The sequence below is a fragment of the Rhinatrema bivittatum genome, chromosome 14, assembly GCF_901001135.1.
Source record: "Rhinatrema bivittatum chromosome 14, aRhiBiv1.1, whole genome shotgun sequence".
Lineage (NCBI taxonomy): Eukaryota > Metazoa > Chordata > Amphibia > Gymnophiona > Rhinatrematidae > Rhinatrema > Rhinatrema bivittatum.
In genome coordinates, this window is record NC_042628.1 from 71575735 (window position 1) to 71593888 (window position 18154).

Below are 18154 nucleotides of genomic sequence, written 5' to 3' on the forward strand. Positions count from 1 at the left end.
CCTTACTCCAGCGCCATTCCTGTGATTTCTCTTCTCATGAGAACGTTACTTCCCATTTTTCTGTTTGATCCCCTCCTTTATATTGAGGGTTTTGTGGAGGGAAAACAGTGACTCGGTTTATTGTGGTGTTACTGATTAAGCATAGGCCTTATATTGATTTCTTTCTTAAAGTTCTGTAGGTCTTAACCAATTTGCTGTTGGAAGATTTTTGCTTGCAATATATTTGTAAAATTATAAAAAAAAAAATATAATCCCTCCCCCCTCCCCATTATTATCAGGCCTACCGTAATTTATTTTCTTTGCATATGGAAGCTGTGGATGATTTAGCCAGTAGCAAAAGTGCAAACATTTCACCGTCACTTCAGAAGGGGCATCTCGAATCCTGCATCGCAGTCAGCATTGTGGTGATCTGTTACCCCTTGGAGATGCTGACAGGAAAGCTGACCTGTTTAATCAATCCAGCAATTTGATTGTCTGATGTAAGTTGTTATTCCATATTTTGCTATTATTCTTGCTTTACTAAAAGTTAAATTGAGTCATTTGGTAGCCAGCAACCAGTAGCATTTTCCCCAGTGCTAAAGCATTTTTTACTACATCTGATCCCAAACTCCCACCGTACCTTCTTTCTCATGTAGAAAGAGTCCTATTGCCTGTTGCACATGATAACTTAGCTCTGCCATCAACCTATTACAAACCACAGCCAGTGGCGACAGAATTTGTTTTACTGGAGATGATTTGAATTCCCTTTTTCTTCCCTCACTTCAGTCTGTCTGTTAATGAAGTCTAAATGATTCTAATGAAGTTTTTCTGTTCCAGGGACTAGTGTCTGTGCTTGAGGAGAAAGACAGGCTAACCTAAGATAAACTATGCCGGCCTTGCAGGCTGTTGAGACGACGTCTCGTATTAGAGAGATTTAAGGGGTCTATCACAAAAATTTAGCTTTCATGCAAGGTTATTAATCAGACTCCTCTGATCCTAATGCTTCTGAATGGCAGAATTTTCTCCAAGTCAAACAAGCTGTTCCAGATGAAAGAGGAACCTTAAAATAGGGTAACTGGAGAAAGATTGTACTGGAAGGACAGTTTATGGTTTATTTAGGTTTTTTAAACCATCACAACGGTGTACAAAATTAAAACAAGAGAAATACAATAGATAGAATAAAAGAATATAACAGCTAAAATTACAAAGTGGAAATATCTGTTAAATTAGTCTAAGATAAAAGAATCATAAAATAATAAAAACAATAATACACTACTAAAAGAAAGGGGAAGCGCAGGATCTAAATAATACTTAAATAAAATAAAACACGAGCTAGAGGTCTGCTGTTGGTTAGGATAGGATGGGATCCGTAAATAGCATGCATCGATTGTCTTTTCAAATCACATAAAAATTCTACCTTCTGAGAAAGCAGGTCTAAAAGTGTGTGTAGATGGTCCTTGAGAAATGTGGGGCAGGGTCTGCAGGTATAAATTACCCGCAGATGCTGTTTCAAAGCAGGCGGTTTGAACGTTGTCCCCTCTTTATTTTGGGAATGAGGTCCTAGAGTTATAACACCTTTACCATTCCTGCAGCTTTTCAATTTCCAGCCATTACTATTGACATTGTTATTGAATTCCCGCCAGCTATGACCTACACAACAGACTGCCTCTCAGCTAACACGCAAGGAAGTGCGCCATCCTAATCTTTTGTGAGTTTATTCCAACCAGAAAATCATTCACAACATTCACTCTGCAGAGCTAATTTTTAGAGAAAGTCACCAAAAGCAATAACAGAAAACAAATGCATGATAAGCAACATGTGTTAATTAAGAAACCTGTCATAATATTCACTGTATATTTGTATCTGTATTACTCACTTCCTCCCAAAATAATCCAAAATTATTGCACTGTTAGGAGAAAGACGGCAGACAGATTGCATGCATTTCCCTTTTCTGCCGCTGCTTCTCATGACTCTTTGCCAATTAATTAGCAACTCATCAAAACCCCATACACATTGACAACTAAGATCCCAGCAAAAGAGAATGAAAGCTCCCCACAAGTACAAATGAGCCTGGCCCATGGGGATTGCAATAAATTTATGATGCATTTTAGAGGAGCTACATTCAGATTATAGTGCAGATCTTTCTCCAGATTTCATGGCTGTGTTCACACAGAGCCAACAGGGATGTTAAAGCATTTCGCTTTTTAAAAGGAAACTACACTGCCCAACCCCAGTCCCAAAAGGAAAGCTGATGGAAGCATCATTTGATGCAGCAGTAATGTGGCCAGCTCGCTGCCTTATTGGATGAGTGCCCGGCCAGTTTATGTCATCAAGGGATATGCTTTTAGATGAAACAAATATTTTTTATATAGGAGTCTGAGAGTCAACATCTGTGGCAGAAATTAACAAGTACGTTTTCCAAGGACCACGCGTGCATTTTCAGAAGGGCTCGGCCATGCGTGTAATCCCCCTTACGCACAAAAGCACCGGGCCTGGTCTGGGCAGAGAGGGGCGGGGAACACGCCAGGACAGCGCCATGCAATGCTGTCCTGGGGAAGCGCACGCCGTTTACTTCTGCTCCACAGGAAGGAGAGAGGAAAGGGTAGGAAGCTTAGGTAGGGGGATAGGGAAGCTGCCTCCCAGTCCGCTCTTTAATTGGAGCAGACTGGGAGGGAACTGGGGAAGCGCTCCTCCCGTCGTCGCGCGTGGGCTTTTAAAATTCCCCCCCCCCCCCCCCGCTTGTGGAGGAGGCCATCCTGACAGTGTGGATATCGTGTTTTATAACATGTGCTCGCCGACGTGCACGTGTTATAAAATAGCCGCGTCCGTGTGCGCGTGCGGTTCTTAAAATCGACCCCTAAGTTACTATTCAAATTTAGGGATGCTATATTTAAAGTCTATTTCTTACACCCTTTCCCCCTCTCCTTCCCGACCCCTAACCCCCTTCCTAGCTACTTCACACAAAATTATTTAAAACTAAGTTGAAATCCAGACCCATAACAAATGTCAAAATTGGATTTCATAGGAGCCACGCACCTGCTCTTTGCTGTCACCCTACTCGATTCTCATAGCATTTTCGGAGTCTCTGTACTAAAGGTCATTAGAATCAGCTCTTAGGTTAAATGCGCATTCATAGTTTTTGATGCAGAAGTTAACCAGTGACACTGCCAAACATCTGTTATTTCCATGGACTTTATCATTACTGCATGCTAAAGTAATATATATGCAAATAGATCAATTATCAGAAAATATTCTACTAATTGGTTCATTGGGTATCAACGGAAGAGCCCTCAAATCCTCAGGCCACCCGACATCACTGGCTGCTAGACCCCAGAGCCTCCGAACACCTAGTTTACAGCCTCTTTCTGACAGTCTTGACCTCCCAAACTTTTGGAGCAGACACAGCCTCTTCTGTCTACAAAAGTCACATTTCCTTAGACAGGCAGGTCAGAGGGTCCAAGGTGCCATTTTAATGTTGGTGCTGCTAACACTAGAAGCCTGCTCCCTCCTGAGAGAAAAGGTTTGGTGGGTGCGAGGAGAGGTAGATCGGTTGGAGGGGGTTCAGGAGGCCTTAGGCTACAGAGACCTGCGTGAGCTCCTGACATGCAGACTCCCTGAGTGTATCCTCTTCTGGAGGTGGTCTCCATCACCCATCGGCTCAGGTTCATCCTTGGGACTGCTCAACATCTCCACTTCCATCTCCTCCTGGTTCTCTTTCCTGTTCCTGCCCCACCCCTCCTTCTGACAACCTCTCAGCCTTCTTCTCCTTCTCTCAATGAGGTAAAGCCCGAGGAGTTCCTTTCCTTCCTGAACTCTTGTGTCTTAAGGGAGCTGGCGTCGGACTCCTGTTTTTTGGCTTCTTTGAATTACTGATCTCCTTCCCAGGCCTTCCTCACACTATGCCTTCTTTCATTGACCAGGGGAATACAATACCCATCACATTATTTTATAGCCAAATGCTTTCCCATCTTTAAACAACACGATGCTGTTTACAAAGCTTCCTGGCACTGTTGTATTAGCAGACTCGATGGTGGCAAGAGTGGCAGAGAATTGTTTCTACTGATGTTCTATCTAAGAGGTGAGTAGATGTAAGACGGGGTCCGAGGGCCAAGGGAGCCATGGGGACATTTCAATTTATTTTTCCTTTGGGTTTTTTCTTTTTTTAATATTGGGTGCCATAATCACTAAGCCAGCATACAGACAAGTTAGAGTTGGCTGGATAACTTGTCACATATATTCAGTAGGATAAGCGCACCACTGAATATACTCGCCCAAAGTTGTCTTGCTATTTGTATTCTTTTGGTTAAGTTATCTGGCTACACAAGATCAGATAACTGTAAAACCTAACCGGTTATACTCATGTAACCCCCTCTTGAGTTGGTGCCACCTAATTGAAGGCTCACAGGAAAGTCCCAGGACCACGCTTTAATTCCCAGACTTACAACTAGCCCTGGAGATCAGGGTTTACTGTTCAGGAGGAGATAATAATAAGAAGAACTTGCCATACTGGGTCAGACCAAGGGTCCATCGAGCCCGGCATCCTGTTTCCAACAGTGGCCAATCCAGGCCATAAGAACCTGGCAAGTACCCAAAAACTAAGTCTATTCCATGTTACTGTTGCTAGTAATAGCAGTGGCTATTTTCTAAGTCAACTTAATTAATAGCAGATGAATCAGCAAATTTGATTTATTTATTTAGTTATCTTGAGTTTTATGATGTTTACTTTTACTGTTATGATTTATTATTATGGAATTTTTATTTGTCTTTTGGTATTTTGATATTTAGTTTCTGTGAAACTATGTGTTTGTAATGATTTAATTTCATATATGTATTTATGTACATCGCCTAGGCCTTTTTAGTGTTGGGCGATTAATAAATTTTATTAAATGAAATGAAAAATGAAATAGCAGGTAATGGACTTCTCCTCCAAGAACTTATCCAATCCTTTTTTAAACACAGCTACACTAACTGCACTAACCACATCCTCTGGCAACAAATTCCAGAGTTTAATTGTGCGTTGAGTAAAAAAGAACTTTCTCTGATTAGTTTTAAATGTGCCCCATGCTAACTTCATGGAGTGCCCCCTAGTCTTTCTATTATCCGAAAGAGTAAATAACCGATTCACATCTACCCGTTCTAGACCTCTCATGATTTTAAACACCTCTATCATATCCCCCCTCAGTCGTCTCTTCTCCAAGCTGAAAAGTCCTAACCTCTTTAGTCTTTCCTCATAGAGGAGCTGTTCCATTCCCTTTATCATTTTGGTCGCCCTTCTCTGTACCTTCTCCATCGCAATTATATCTTTTTTGAGAGGGCTCTGGAGTTTAATCTCCAATCTTTTTTGAGATGCGGCGAAGAATAAACTCTAGAATCTGAAGGCTCTGGAGTTTAATCTCCCTCTTAAAAAGTTCTCTTTCAAGTAATTTTTATGGATACTCACTGTAGTATAAATGTAGACAATCATAGGTAGGCTGGGAAAAATGACTGCCAGAGTCCTTTGATAGTGTTCACCCAAAAAAAAAACCAAACAGTTTATTGCAGCTCGAAAAATAAGATCTAGGCCAAGATTTCAAAAATGGTGAGCACATAGACAGGGATAAAAATCAAGAAAATTAAATGAAAGCACCGGTCCCAGGGAGCTGGTCCTGGATGACATCCCTGAGTTGGATGCATGGGATCTTGGGCCAAATTAATGCTGTCAAAAAGAGAGTGGGATTGGTGGGATGTATGATAGCGGCTGGATGCCATGAAGAAGAGAGAGGACCTAAGCAGCTGAGGGCCCTTAGAAGTGAGCGAGGCTGAGCAGGAGTAGTGACTGAGGGCCGTTGGGCTTCCCGCAGTTGAGAGTAGTGGCCAGCATGGCAGCAGAAGGACACCAAATGCATCGGAGCAGCACAGGCAGAGTTAGCCCTCTGTGCAGCATCCCCGCATCTGGTGCTGAGAAGAAGGGAAGTGCTGCCATGGTTAAATAAAAAGAAAAAAGTGAGACCAGCACTGGAGACGAAGCCTTGGGAAAGCCCCAGTGCAGAGCGGACAAGCTGACCCACCAATGCCAGCTGGGCTGCCATCCTACTGCCATCACTAATGGCATGAGCGGGACCCACACTTCCAAGAGGGGGCGCTGACTAACAAAAAAGCAACACAATAAGCCAAATAGAGCAAAATAGAAATAAAAGAAAGGTGTGAGGGTCAGGGAAAGGGATTCTGGGAGCCTAACACCGCCTCCTGGCCTCCAAAGCAGGTTTGAAAAACAGAATTCACCCGACTGGAAGCCCTGCGATTTGGGGGTTACAAGGCTCTTGAAACACTCAGGAACCAAGGAATTTTGGTTGCGACCATGAGAAGGGGAACTGACAACCCTGACCCAGCTTTCGGAAAAACTGTCAGAAGAATAGTTTTTAAAACGAAAAGTGTCGACGTCAATGAGTATCGTATGCATCCTTTTAAAGGTTAGAATGGCATGAATGGAGAGGGATGGATTGAGGAATAATTGTGCCACTGGAAGAAATACCTTAGTAAACCTACCTAAATAAAAATAAAATAATGTTTTTAAGGTAATGGAAGTGCTCATTCCCCTATTGTCTAATACAACAGCCCAGGATTCCCCCAGTAAAAACAAGGACCACCATGGCAAACTGAAAGATTCCCAAGCCAATCACTCTGAATACTGGGATCCCAGATAGCACTTCCAGTCTGGGCAGCATCATCTCCATTATCCACGTGCTAAGTTTTTTACCTTTTTTCAATGCTGCACACTGGACGAAAATGTTGGGCCAAGGAGAGGCTTTTTCCTGCATCCTCAGTGGGGGTCCGCGTTATGGGAGGAATAGCCTAGTGGTTAGAGCAGTGGCTACGAACCAGGAGACCAGCGTTCGAGTCCTGCTGTCGCTCCTTGTGACCTCGGGCAAGTCACTTTACCCTCCATTGCCTCAGGTACAAACTTAGGGCCAGATTTTAAAACTTATACGCGGTGTAGATTTGTGCGTGCAACCCTGGCGCACACAAATCCATGCCCGATTTTATAACATGCGCGCGCAGTCTGTTAGTTGGCCAATTGTTCCAGCAACATATAGAGATGATTTCCTCTCCACTCGCAGAGTTACAACAACCTATAACTCATTCATTTTTGGTAAAACCAAAATGTTTCGCTTTGGAAACAATGGGAGGCAATTGAATCCTTAGGGGCCTCTGTTTCTTCACAACTTAAACCCTTGGTTGAGAAGTTACAAGGAATTGAAAATAGGATAACATCTTTGGAAGCTTCTAATTTGACTTATACAAAATATGGATGCCGCTAAACTAGAAATTCAAGGTTTGAAAGTTAATCAAGAACTCTTGATGAAAGAAAATTTGATTTTGCAGAATAAATTGGATAACTTGGAAAATGCTTCTCATGGGAAAAATCTATGATTTATTAATTTTCCCAAATTACCACATTTTTCAACTAAGGATATGTTTAAAAAATATTTAATGGATATCCTTAAGGTTCCAGAACAAGCGGAGGTGGTTCCCTGGGCTTTTGCTCATATGAGACCATTGCAACGAGCGTTACTTTCCCGATGGGATCCCAAGTCGGAGAATTTTCAATTCCCATTGCTGCTCACCGATCACGCCAGGTCCAGTCTTGGATGGTGGCTTTGCCCACACAACCTGTCATGAGGGGTGGATTTGGAAGTCCCGAACTGGATAGTGGTGAGCATGGATGCCAGTCTCTCAGGCTGGGGAGCTGTTTGCCAGTATCTTTCAGTGCAGGGCAGCTGGTCTCCGGAGGAGTCCGGATGGTCGATCAATCGCCTGGAGACCAGGGAGGTTCATTTGGCTATGCAACACTTTCTTCCCCGGTTACGCCATCAGGCGGTTCACATCTTATCCGACAATGTGATGACGGTGGCCTACATCAACTGTCAAGGAGGGCACCAGAAGTCAAGCCGTAGCCAATGAGGTGGAGCTGCTCATGGCTTGGGCGCAGCAAAATCTGGCGATGATTGCGGCATCTCACATCGCCGGGAAGGATAAATACAAGTGGACTTTCTAAGTCACAGGCGCATAGATCCAGGAGAGTGGGAGCTCTCGGACAGAGCAATGGATCTCATTTCTCGCAGGTGGAGGACTCCCCACATGGACTTGATGGCAACGCGAGACAATGCCAAGGCTCCTCGCTTCAGTTACAGAAGGGATCACGGCGCAAAGGGGGTCGATGCGCTAGTACTACCCTGGCCAACATCAGTTCTCCTTTACGTGTTTCCTCCTTGGCCTCTGGTGGTCAAGGTGCTTCGCAGGATAGAGGTCCACCCAGGGATGGTGATCCTAGTGGCTCCCGAATGGCCCCAATGCCCGTGGTTCACGGACTTAATCAATCTGGCTGTGGACGGGCCTCTGCAACTTGGCCATCTCCCACATCATCTTCATTAAGGGCCTATATATTTCGACCAGGCAGATCGCTTTTGTCTAGCGGCCTGGCTTTTGAAAGGAGAAGATTAAGGAAGAAAGGATACTCTAAGGAAGTTATCACTACTCTGCTTCAAGTCAGAAAAACATCTACCTCTCTCTCGTATATTAGAGTGTGGAGAGTTTTTGAGACGTGGTGTCGTGAGCGAGATATTCTTCCCCGACACGCTACGATTGCTCATATGTTAGCCTTTTTGCAGAATGATTTAGACAAGGGCTTATCTTTTAACTCCTTCTGGGTACAGGTGGCGGCCCTAGGCACTTTGGTTGGTAGCTCGGTGGCGTCTCATTCAGATGTGATGCGTTTATTCAGAGGGGTAAGGCATTTGAAGCCCTCTGTAGGTCTAGTATGCCCGTCGTGGAGTCTTAATTTGGTTCTTCGCATATTGTGTGATCCGCCGTTTGAACCCCTTAAAACAGTGACGTTGAAGGATCTTAACTTGAAGACTGTGTTTTGGTGGCTATGTGCTCAGCTCGCAGAATTTCTGAATTACAGGCTCTCTCTTATAGGGAACCTTTTTTGAGGATCTCTGATTCGGGGGTGTCTCTTCGAACTGTTCCATCTTTTTGCTTAAAGTGGTATCCTCTTTTCATTTAAGTCAATCAGTTGAGCTTCTGGCCTTTCCTAATTTGTTGAACGATGTGCAACATGCATGAGAGCTTCGTTGGTTAGATGTTCGGCGATCCTTGTTACGTTACTTAGAAGTCACAAACTCTTTCAGACTCTCAGATCATTTATTTGTACTATGGAGCGGCCCCAGGAAGGGTCATAAGGCATCTAAAACGACGATTGCAAGATGGTTGAGAGAAGCCATTTCCTCTGCATACATTTGCAAAGGCAGACCTGTTCCTGAGGGCCTGAAGGCCAATTCTATCCGCTCTCAGGCAGCTTCGTGGGCCGAATGCCAGTTGGTATCACCTCAGGAGATTTGCAGAGAGGCTACTTGGAAGACGCTCCACACATTTGCTCGCCACTACTGGTTGGACATTCAGGCTGCTGGAGATTTTGGCAGTGGCGTACTGCGCGCGGGACTCGCACGGTCCTACCCAGTTTAGGGAAGCTTTGGTACATCCCATGGTCTGAACTGATCCGGGTATGCACAGGGAAAAGAAATTGGTTCTTACCTGATAATTTTCGTTCCTGTAGTACCACGGATCAGTCCAGACACCCACCCAAGGATTAGGAGTGGGTAACATGGAGATCTGTATTTGAAAAGTCCGCACGCACATATTCAGGTTATGTTATTGCAGCACACTAAGAAAGAAAGTTACATGTTTATACGTTCTTACAGTTCTGTTCTTGATTCATTGCTAGTATTATTCTGCTTTGCTACTCTGTATACTGAAGGGATGCAGGAGGCACACCAGTTTAAGTGAGAGTGCTTTTCAAGTTTCTCTCTGACTCCACCTGCTGGAAGGGAGGCATAACCCATGGTCTGGACTGATCCGTGGTACAACAGGAACGAAAATTATCAGGTAAGAACCAATTTTCTTATGTAAGGATGTAAGTCAAAAGACTGATTTGTGCAGTCCTGGTGCTATTATATGAAGGTCATATAACGTCTCTGAGATTATCAATACAATTCTATGTGTAAATAGGAGCTTTGTTACACTGAGATATTGTGCCGAAGTGCTCTCCTCTGAGTACACACTACAATGTTCGGAGGCACAATCCCTGCTTAGGAAAGAAAGTTCACTGCTTCTGACTGTTTATCTTCTATCTAACTACAATATGCTTAGGCTGCAGGATGGTGGCTGTCTGCTGCCACCTGCGGGTGCCACGTGTGGGACGGTGCACTGTCTGCAAACTTCCATCGCTCCAGACAATGCAGACTGACCGAGGCAGGATCCCAGGCAGCTCCAGAACGCAGAGCCCCGCAGCATGATGGAGTCAGGATGCCTAGGGCACGGCTAGGGCCGATGTGATCGGGGTGGGCTGGGGATCGGCAGGGGCAAGAAAGAGGGGCAGAAGAAGCATTCTCCAGTGCATTTCAGAGGGTGGTAGCCAATTCTTATTTAATGGGGTTACTCCAATGTTGTCCAGTAGGAAATAGTTCAGAAATAGGTACAGGATAAAAGAGAAGATATTAAAATATCAAGTCTATGCTTCCGGCACGATTCTCTTAGCTCCGTGCTATGCTAGTAGCAGTCCTGTATCTGGGCAGTGTATTTATCCTTTTCCCTCTATTTAAATAAGTACAACCCAAATCGGTTTCCCATTTGCATCTACATTCCAACTGATTTTGCCCTTGGTATGGAAAACTAGAAACACAGTTTCTTCAGCTGTTCCACCCCGGTTTATCCTGTAAGTATCACTCCCCCCTCCTCTCACCCATATGGTATGTAAATTCTGTTTGATAGGAATCTTGTACTTTTCCTGTGCCGCATTAATAAATGTTATAATAGCATGCACATTATTGACCTGGCTTTGATTCTCATGACCTTATTATATGTGCACACGCAGCCAGTGTTTGCAGATTTGCTGTCTTGATGGTGGTTTCCATCTTGTGCATCTTCTTTTTCTGCTTAATCAGCGCTATTCCCATGCTTCAGCAAACCACCTGCGGTCTATCGCTTTTGCAAAGGCGATAAAATCAAGAGATTGGAAGCCAGCCAGGCAAAGCCCTTAAACCTTTTGTCATGGTGATGGTGGGCTTTGCAAACTCTTTTTTTAGGTCATGCCGAAACATGCGTGCAGTGATATTTGCTTCTGTTAAACTGCATGGGGTTGGTGAAAGGTCATGTGAATTCAGCCAGGCAGTGACGTGATATCGGTCTCCATAGCCTATACCCGGAAGGCAGCTTTCCTAGGTTCAACAAAGGCCTAGCATCAACAAGTTCAGTGTCAGCGGCTGGTTTTTTTTCTGGCAGTAAATAGCACCATTTACTAACTGTGTCGACAATCCTAGAAAAAAGAAACTGGAAAGATTGTCTAGAATCATTGGGCTGAAAGGGAGTCTCAAAAGATCATCTAGGATCCTAGGACTGGAAGGGACCTTGAAATCATCTGGTACCATAGAGAGAACCTTAAGAGAGAAATGGTTGTGTCTCACTGCCAACCTTTTAATGTTTTTATTTTGTAGGAATGGCCGTTTTCAAACCGGCGCACGTACGCGCGCCCAGGGATGCAGCTATTTTATAACTTGCGCGTGTATGTGCCCGCATCTTATGAAACAGCCTGGCTGCGCGCACTCGTGGGCCGAGTTTGAAGAAGGCCCCACAAAGTGGGCGCAAATGCCGCTTCTGCTGCGGAACTTGGATTTTAAAAAGGGGTGCGAGCTGATGCTGTTCCTAATTTTACCAACTCGTCCCCAGTTGAGAGAGAGGTCTTCCAAACACCCCTAGTTTAAGAGCCTTCATTCCCCCTCCCCCAGCTATCCCTGACCTTTCAAAAGCTGCAGATCTGCCTAGTTGTCTTTATTTTTTAACTTTCATAGCAGAAGCCTCAGCGCACGCTGGATTGCATAAGTATTTCTGCAGACATCTCAGGTTCTCGCCCCTTTCTGCTGCACACATCGTGATGGCTCTGACAATCTCGTCTTGTGCGAGCCTGATCTTTGTGCATCCCCTAATAAATGCAAGCTTTTAAAATTCACCTTTAATCACTCAGGCTTTTACTTGTTCTTGTGCTGGCAGATGTTGCTTTGGATACTGTGAGCCATCGTGATTAATCGGCTGGAAAGGTCTGAAATTATATTTAAATTAAAATTTAAATCTAGCGTCGTAGAAAGGCATTGCCAGAGGGGACCGTGAGGCCATTGACATCTAGTCCATCGCTCTGCCCAGACAGACGTTTTGTCTAACCCGCACTTCTTTCCTGTCATGGAGAGTCCACCAGCCTTGGCTTCTCAAGGGGGAAGCAAGGCGAGACGATTACGTAGCACCACTCTATGGGATTAAATCCCTGGAGCTGCGACGCCCAGGAACCAACGCTACCTGTTGCTGGAAAAGTGGAACTGAGAACTTTCTGGCCCTTTTGTAAGGGAGAGATGACCTGTGATTACTTTACCCTCATGGTCCCAGCCACCTTTCGGCCAGCACGTGGCCTTTCTGTTGTCCTATATACACAAGTAAGTCAGTAAACATAGAAAGTGTCCACAGGGACTTTTTTTTTTTCTCATTCTGAACCTTTGGCATAAAATGTTTGGCAACCGTGGATCTGTTGCGGTCCTGGTAATTGGCGATAGCGATGCTTTACAATTCATTGAGATTTTTCCCGAAAAACAGTTTTGAACTAAACAATTTATTCTTGCCTTTTGGAAAGTATTAACAACTTGTGTGTGTTTCTAATAACTGGAATAAGAAACTTTCAAACACTTTAATGCCGTTTCTAGTTTTAAGATGGGGCTTAACCATAGGTACTAAAGGATCCTTGGGTGAAAAGTCACAGAGTCTACGGCACTGCAGCAATAAGTAACTTTGGTAGATTAAATGGGTCTCCTGGTTCTGATCTGCTCTCATATCAGAGGACCCTCATGAAAATCGTTGACGAATAAACAGGTTACTAGGCATGGAAGGGTTAAATGTCCCATTTTATTTCATTTAGTTTATATAAATATCTTCCACCCATCTGACCTCTTTTTAGGTTTATTAAGCTGTTTAAGGGTGCAGCCCACTCTTTCATAGCCTTCCTCCCCACATCCTCTCTCCTTAACTCTTCTGTATTAAATGAACCTTCTTCCGATAACTGAACGTCAAGCCTTGACCTGTCTCGCAGCCTGCTTTGCAAACACCATGCCGCCACGAAGATACTGCCTCCTGCACTTGCTCTTGCACTGCGCTCTGGCACTGTTCAATGGCCCTCGCACAGGTGAGCCTTCCCCAGATGTGCGGTAAAACATCCCAGCAACTCTCAAACCTGGGATCGCTGCGCTTGCCTGCAGCACTGGGGGGGTTACGTGTGAGATTCTCTTGTTTTATCTGTAAAAACTTTGGGAAATGATGTTTGTTGCCAAATGCCTTGGCCACGCGCAATTCAGATTCTTGCAGAATGCAGGATCTTAATTTTGATAGTTAATGCCTTTGCTGCTGTGCAAGTTTCTTGTTCGGGTGAAAATGCAGAGCTCTTTAAAATCGTCGGCTCAGTGTGCTGCAGCAGTCAAAAAAGCAAACAGAATGTTAGGAATTATTAGGAAGGGAATGGTTAATAGAACGGAAAATGTCATAATGCCTCTGTATCGCTCCATGGTGAGACCGCACCTTGAATACTGTGTACAATTCTGGTTGCCGCATCTCAAAAAAGATATAATTGCGATGGAGAAGGTACAGAGAAGGGCAACCAAAATGATAAGGGGAATGGAACAGCTCCCCTATGAGGAAAGACTAAAGAGGTTAGGGCTTTTCAGCTTGGAGAAGAGATGACTGAGGGGGGATATGATAGAGGTGTTTAAAATCATGAGGTCTAGAACGGGTAGATGTGAATCGGTTATTTACTCTTTCGGATAGTAGAAAGACTAGGGGACACTCCATGAAGTTAGCATGTGGCACATTTAAAACTAATCGGAGAAAGTTCTTTTTTACTCAACGCACAATTAAACTCTGGAATTTGTTGCCAGAGGATGTGGTTAGTGCAGTTAGTGTAGCTGTGTTTAAAAAAGGATTGGATAAGTTCTTGGAGGAGAAGTCCATTAACGGCTATTAATCAAATTTACTTAGGGAATAGCCACTGCTATTAATTGCATCAGTAGCATGGGACCTTCTTAGTGTTTGGGTAATTGCCAGGTTCTTCTGGCCTGGTTTTGGCCTCTGTTGGAAACAGGATGCTGGGCTTGATGGACCCTTGGTCTGACCCAGCATGGCCTGTTCTTATGTTCTATGTTCTGGGGGAATCTGGATTCTTTGCAGGCTGTGGTAGTTTGCATTGGAAGAATGTGATAATATCCAGAGATGTATATGATCTTCCAAAACCATACAGGTGCATGTGGTCCCGAACTCATGTTTTATTTTTCAAATGAATAAATTCTCGTGTCCATTTTTGTGGTACTCAGCCAGTCCTCAGAGTTGAAGTACACTAGCGTATGCATTTTTACTCCCACGTGCACATACAATTACCCAGTGTTTCACTGTAAATGTGTGCCTGCATAGCTGGAGTTATTTATATGGGGAGATGGCTGGGCCAGCCTGGTGTCTCAGTGGGAGGCACTATGCATTGCCACGCAGAGCACTAGAGTTTGATTCCTGGGCCCGGATTTTGCTGTCCACGCTAACTGGAGCCGTGGGGTGCTGTGGAGGCAGCGTTCACGGCTGCTGTGGGTGGCAGTCTTGATGGCAGTGCCTTGCGGTCAGGGTCCATGTTAGCTGGGTTCCAGAGGCCACTGGCCGATGGATGTTTCTGCAGTAGCTAGGCTGAGTTTGGGAGGTGGTTTAGAAATAAAATAAATAAAAAGGTGTTTAAGAGGACCCTAGGGAGTCTCCCAGGTGACTGTTGGCCCAGATGAGAAAAGTGGGCACTCTATAAAGTTAAAGAGCAGGACATTCACTCCCTTTGCTGGATGGCATTCTGAGGGGTGAAACTGTGGAGCACTTTGACTGGCAGAGACACCCAAGGCTACAACACCAAGTCAATGCGGTAAGAAGCTGCACAAAGAGTTTGAGGAAAAGGATTTTGGTGGGTGTGATGAGGGGGCAGTGCCGATCCAGTGGTTTTAAGCTGATCACCTTATGTAGGGTTGGGGAAAAAAAAATATTTTTTCATTGCTGCACAATTGCCTAAAATGCCTGTGGGTTTTTTTGCCTTCCCCTGGATGATGTCCTAGAGAGCTGCCTGGCATCGGGGCTGGGTGGGCCCCCTGGTCTTCCTCCAGCCATGTAACTCAGGCTGTGGTTTTGTAACACAAACTCCGTAAATAGAAGGTTCTGTGCCCCGCGAGCCTCACCACGGTGTCATGAGGTAGCCGAGTCCACCTGCGTGCGCAGAGAGAGAGAGAGAGGGGCCAGCAAACATTGCGGCCAGTCGTCCCTTTTTATCGGACTAAGCCCTGCCGTTTGGGCCTAGCTTGGGAGCGGTTAGGTCAGAGCGGTTTGCACGTCACCCTTCTCCAGGGCAGGGCGCAAATGTTATCGCGTTAGTCCGATAAAATGGTGTTGCCTTCAGTTTGTTTGCTAGCTTTTTATTTCTTACGGCGATTCAGGGAAATTCCCATTTTATTAGCTTAAAAATGTCCTTTGTTTTTTTTTTCCCGTATCTCCCAATGCAAACAGAAAACTATGAATGCATTTTTGGTCTCTTAAATTTCGACCTGACCTGCATGATTCATGGAGTTTTCAGTACATATTTACTAGTGTGCATTGCTCTTGCAGCTTAGATAAAGTAATCGGTGTTGTGCTCTTGAAAGATAATATTAACTTCTCTGTACCATTTGTGGCTCAAACAGATTGAGACACGGTAAATGACGGCAGAAAAAGACGCAAGGGCCCATCCACTCTGCCCAGCATGGTTTTATTTTTTAAGGGTGGTAATTGCTGCTCCGTGCGGGTTACCCCCCACCCCCCCCCCCCCAAGCCTCTGCAAAGGGTTGAACGTGGCCCAGCCAAAACTAAGGTTGCATCTTCCTTTCCTGTTCAAAAAAATGGGTAGGAATCCCAGAATCCTTTGCAAGCAGACCTTGGGGTGGGGGGAAGACCAGGACAGCCATCCAGTCAAGCCCTCTCGTTCATATGATGCTAGGGCAGGGCTCTTTTAATTCTGCTTCTTGAGGCCGGGGAATGGGGAATCAAAACATGCAAATTAGCTGTGGTTCTTAGATCAAATGTATGCAGATTCAGCTCATACATATTCATTGTAGATACCCTGACAAGTGGATTTGTTTTCATCTCCTGAGGAGTGGCAGGCTCGCCAGTGGGCTCCATATTTTTTTTTTATTTTTAAGTAAAAGCAGGAAGTGCAATCTTTCCGTGCAGCGGTGGCTGCTGGCGGTGGTTGGTAATTCCCAGCAGCAGGAGAGGTGCACGCTGAGTAAGCCAAGGAGCAGGGTAAAGCTGGGTAACTTTACTTGGATGTTAAGCAGAACGTACCTGGTTACTCTTGCCCCCTAAATATCCAGATAACAGCCCCCTGGCACAACTGAAATTACCTAGATAGCTTTATCCGGTTGGCGCTGAATATTGGCACTATCTGGATAAATCTGAAGCCCAACGCCAGCACCACCTCCTTTTACCACTGAAAGACAAAATGTTGCCAGGAAATGAATTCCTGGGCTAAAACTTATCTGCTGCAAGGGGCAGGATTGTCCAGCCAAGTCTTGAACTTAGCTGAACCTTCACCGCTTCCAGTAAATATTTTGTGATTTTGTTCTTTCTTTTTTTCTCTGTAGTGGAAAGCAGCAGCGAGCTGTCCGTAGTTCAGTTCCCTCCCTCCTTGGTGGTGAATCAGGGGGACACGGTGACACTGGGCTGCATCTTCTCCTCGGGAGCTCGGGCACAGACTTTCGGAAAGAGAGCGGTGTCCTGGCTCAAGGCTCTGCCCGGAGAGGACCCGGCCGCCGGCCGGCATGTGGCCGTGAAATCCCGTTTCGCGTTCGCCTTTCCCGACACCCTGGTGCACCACGGGGATGGGTCGTTGGTGATAAGCAACACCAGCCTGGAGGATGCCGGCGTCTACTTCTGCAAAGCCATGCTGTGGGATAAAGGGGAGGCCTGTGGAAACGGGACCCGCCTCGTCGTGTACGGTAGGACCCATCGTTACCGTCGCCCTGCGCCAGACGCAGCGTGCTGGGTAGAAGGTGGCCGGGTTCCAGGCGGCGCCAGTCCTGGCTTTGCCTCATGCCACTTATTGATTTGTAACAGAAAGTCAAAAACCGCAAAGCTATAGATGCCATGGGATGAAAATTTGATCTGGCTTCTCCTGAAGTCATTTGCAACCCAAATCCGAAGAGCAAAGTAATCTTCCTGATGCTTTTGCCATTATCAAAGGGTGCTTTTGTCTTGTCTGTATCGCTCGGCAGAAGCATAAGACTGCCCGGACTGTTTTGAAATATTACAGCAGCATACTGAAGTTGTGCTTCTATCTTGACCATTTTGCTAAGAGGGCAATATTAGCGGTTTCTGGCTTGCTTGAATTTAGAAAACTGTGTAAGGGGAGCTCAGAATTCCAAGTTCTTTCCGTGAGTGGTTTGTCCTGTTAGGAAATTGCCTCCCTCGAGTGCAAGCTTTCCCTGTCCGTGCAGTTTTAGCTGGGCTCCTGTCCCCAGGGCATGCATTAGAGCCAGGGCATTAAACCGTGCACATAATTGGCGTTTTGAAATGTATGCCCATGCTGTTTCACCCGCAGTGAGTCACTTGTAAGGGAGGACTAGCTGGGTAGGTGCCCTTTGCAAATTAGCTACGGGATAGACCTATACATTCCTTAATATTTGCAAAAGGGCGGCTTACTCCAAGTGTCCCTTTGTGTAAACAAATGTGAAGCCTGGCATTTTGCTGAAGGATCGGAGTCCTCTCTTGTGAGAGCTTGATGCTCCCTCAAACAATCTGCAGCACCACAGCCTGATTTTCTAACTGGGGATCCTGGGACCTGAACTTGCATTCCCTGTACGTACCCGGATCAGTCCAGGCACCTGGGTTTGGCCTCCCTTAGAGCAGATGGAGACAGAGAAAGTTTCAGAGGCTCCGCCTCATAGCCTGGTGTGCCACCTGTGACTCTTCAGTATTTCTCGGTCTCCAGCAGATGGAAGTCGTGCAAAACCTGTGGTTCTGTACCTGATCCAAAAAAAAAAAAAAGATAGAAGATTGA

The 18154-nt window shown here is 45.3% G+C and overlaps 1 protein-coding gene across 4 annotated transcripts in view; it reads left to right on the top strand.

Moving 5' to 3' along the window:
• The window catches only part of LOC115075708, a gene marked incomplete at its 3' end in the record, with an annotated part of 78169 nt that overhangs the window by 49845 nt on the left and 10170 nt on the right, over window positions 1–18154 (top strand). For all 4 annotated transcript variants that reach the window (XM_029576352.1, XM_029576350.1, XM_029576349.1 and 1 more), the window contains 1 exon segment: window positions 16740–17093. In XM_029576352.1, the coding sequence (XP_029432212.1) occupies window positions 16740–17093 (354 nt within the window).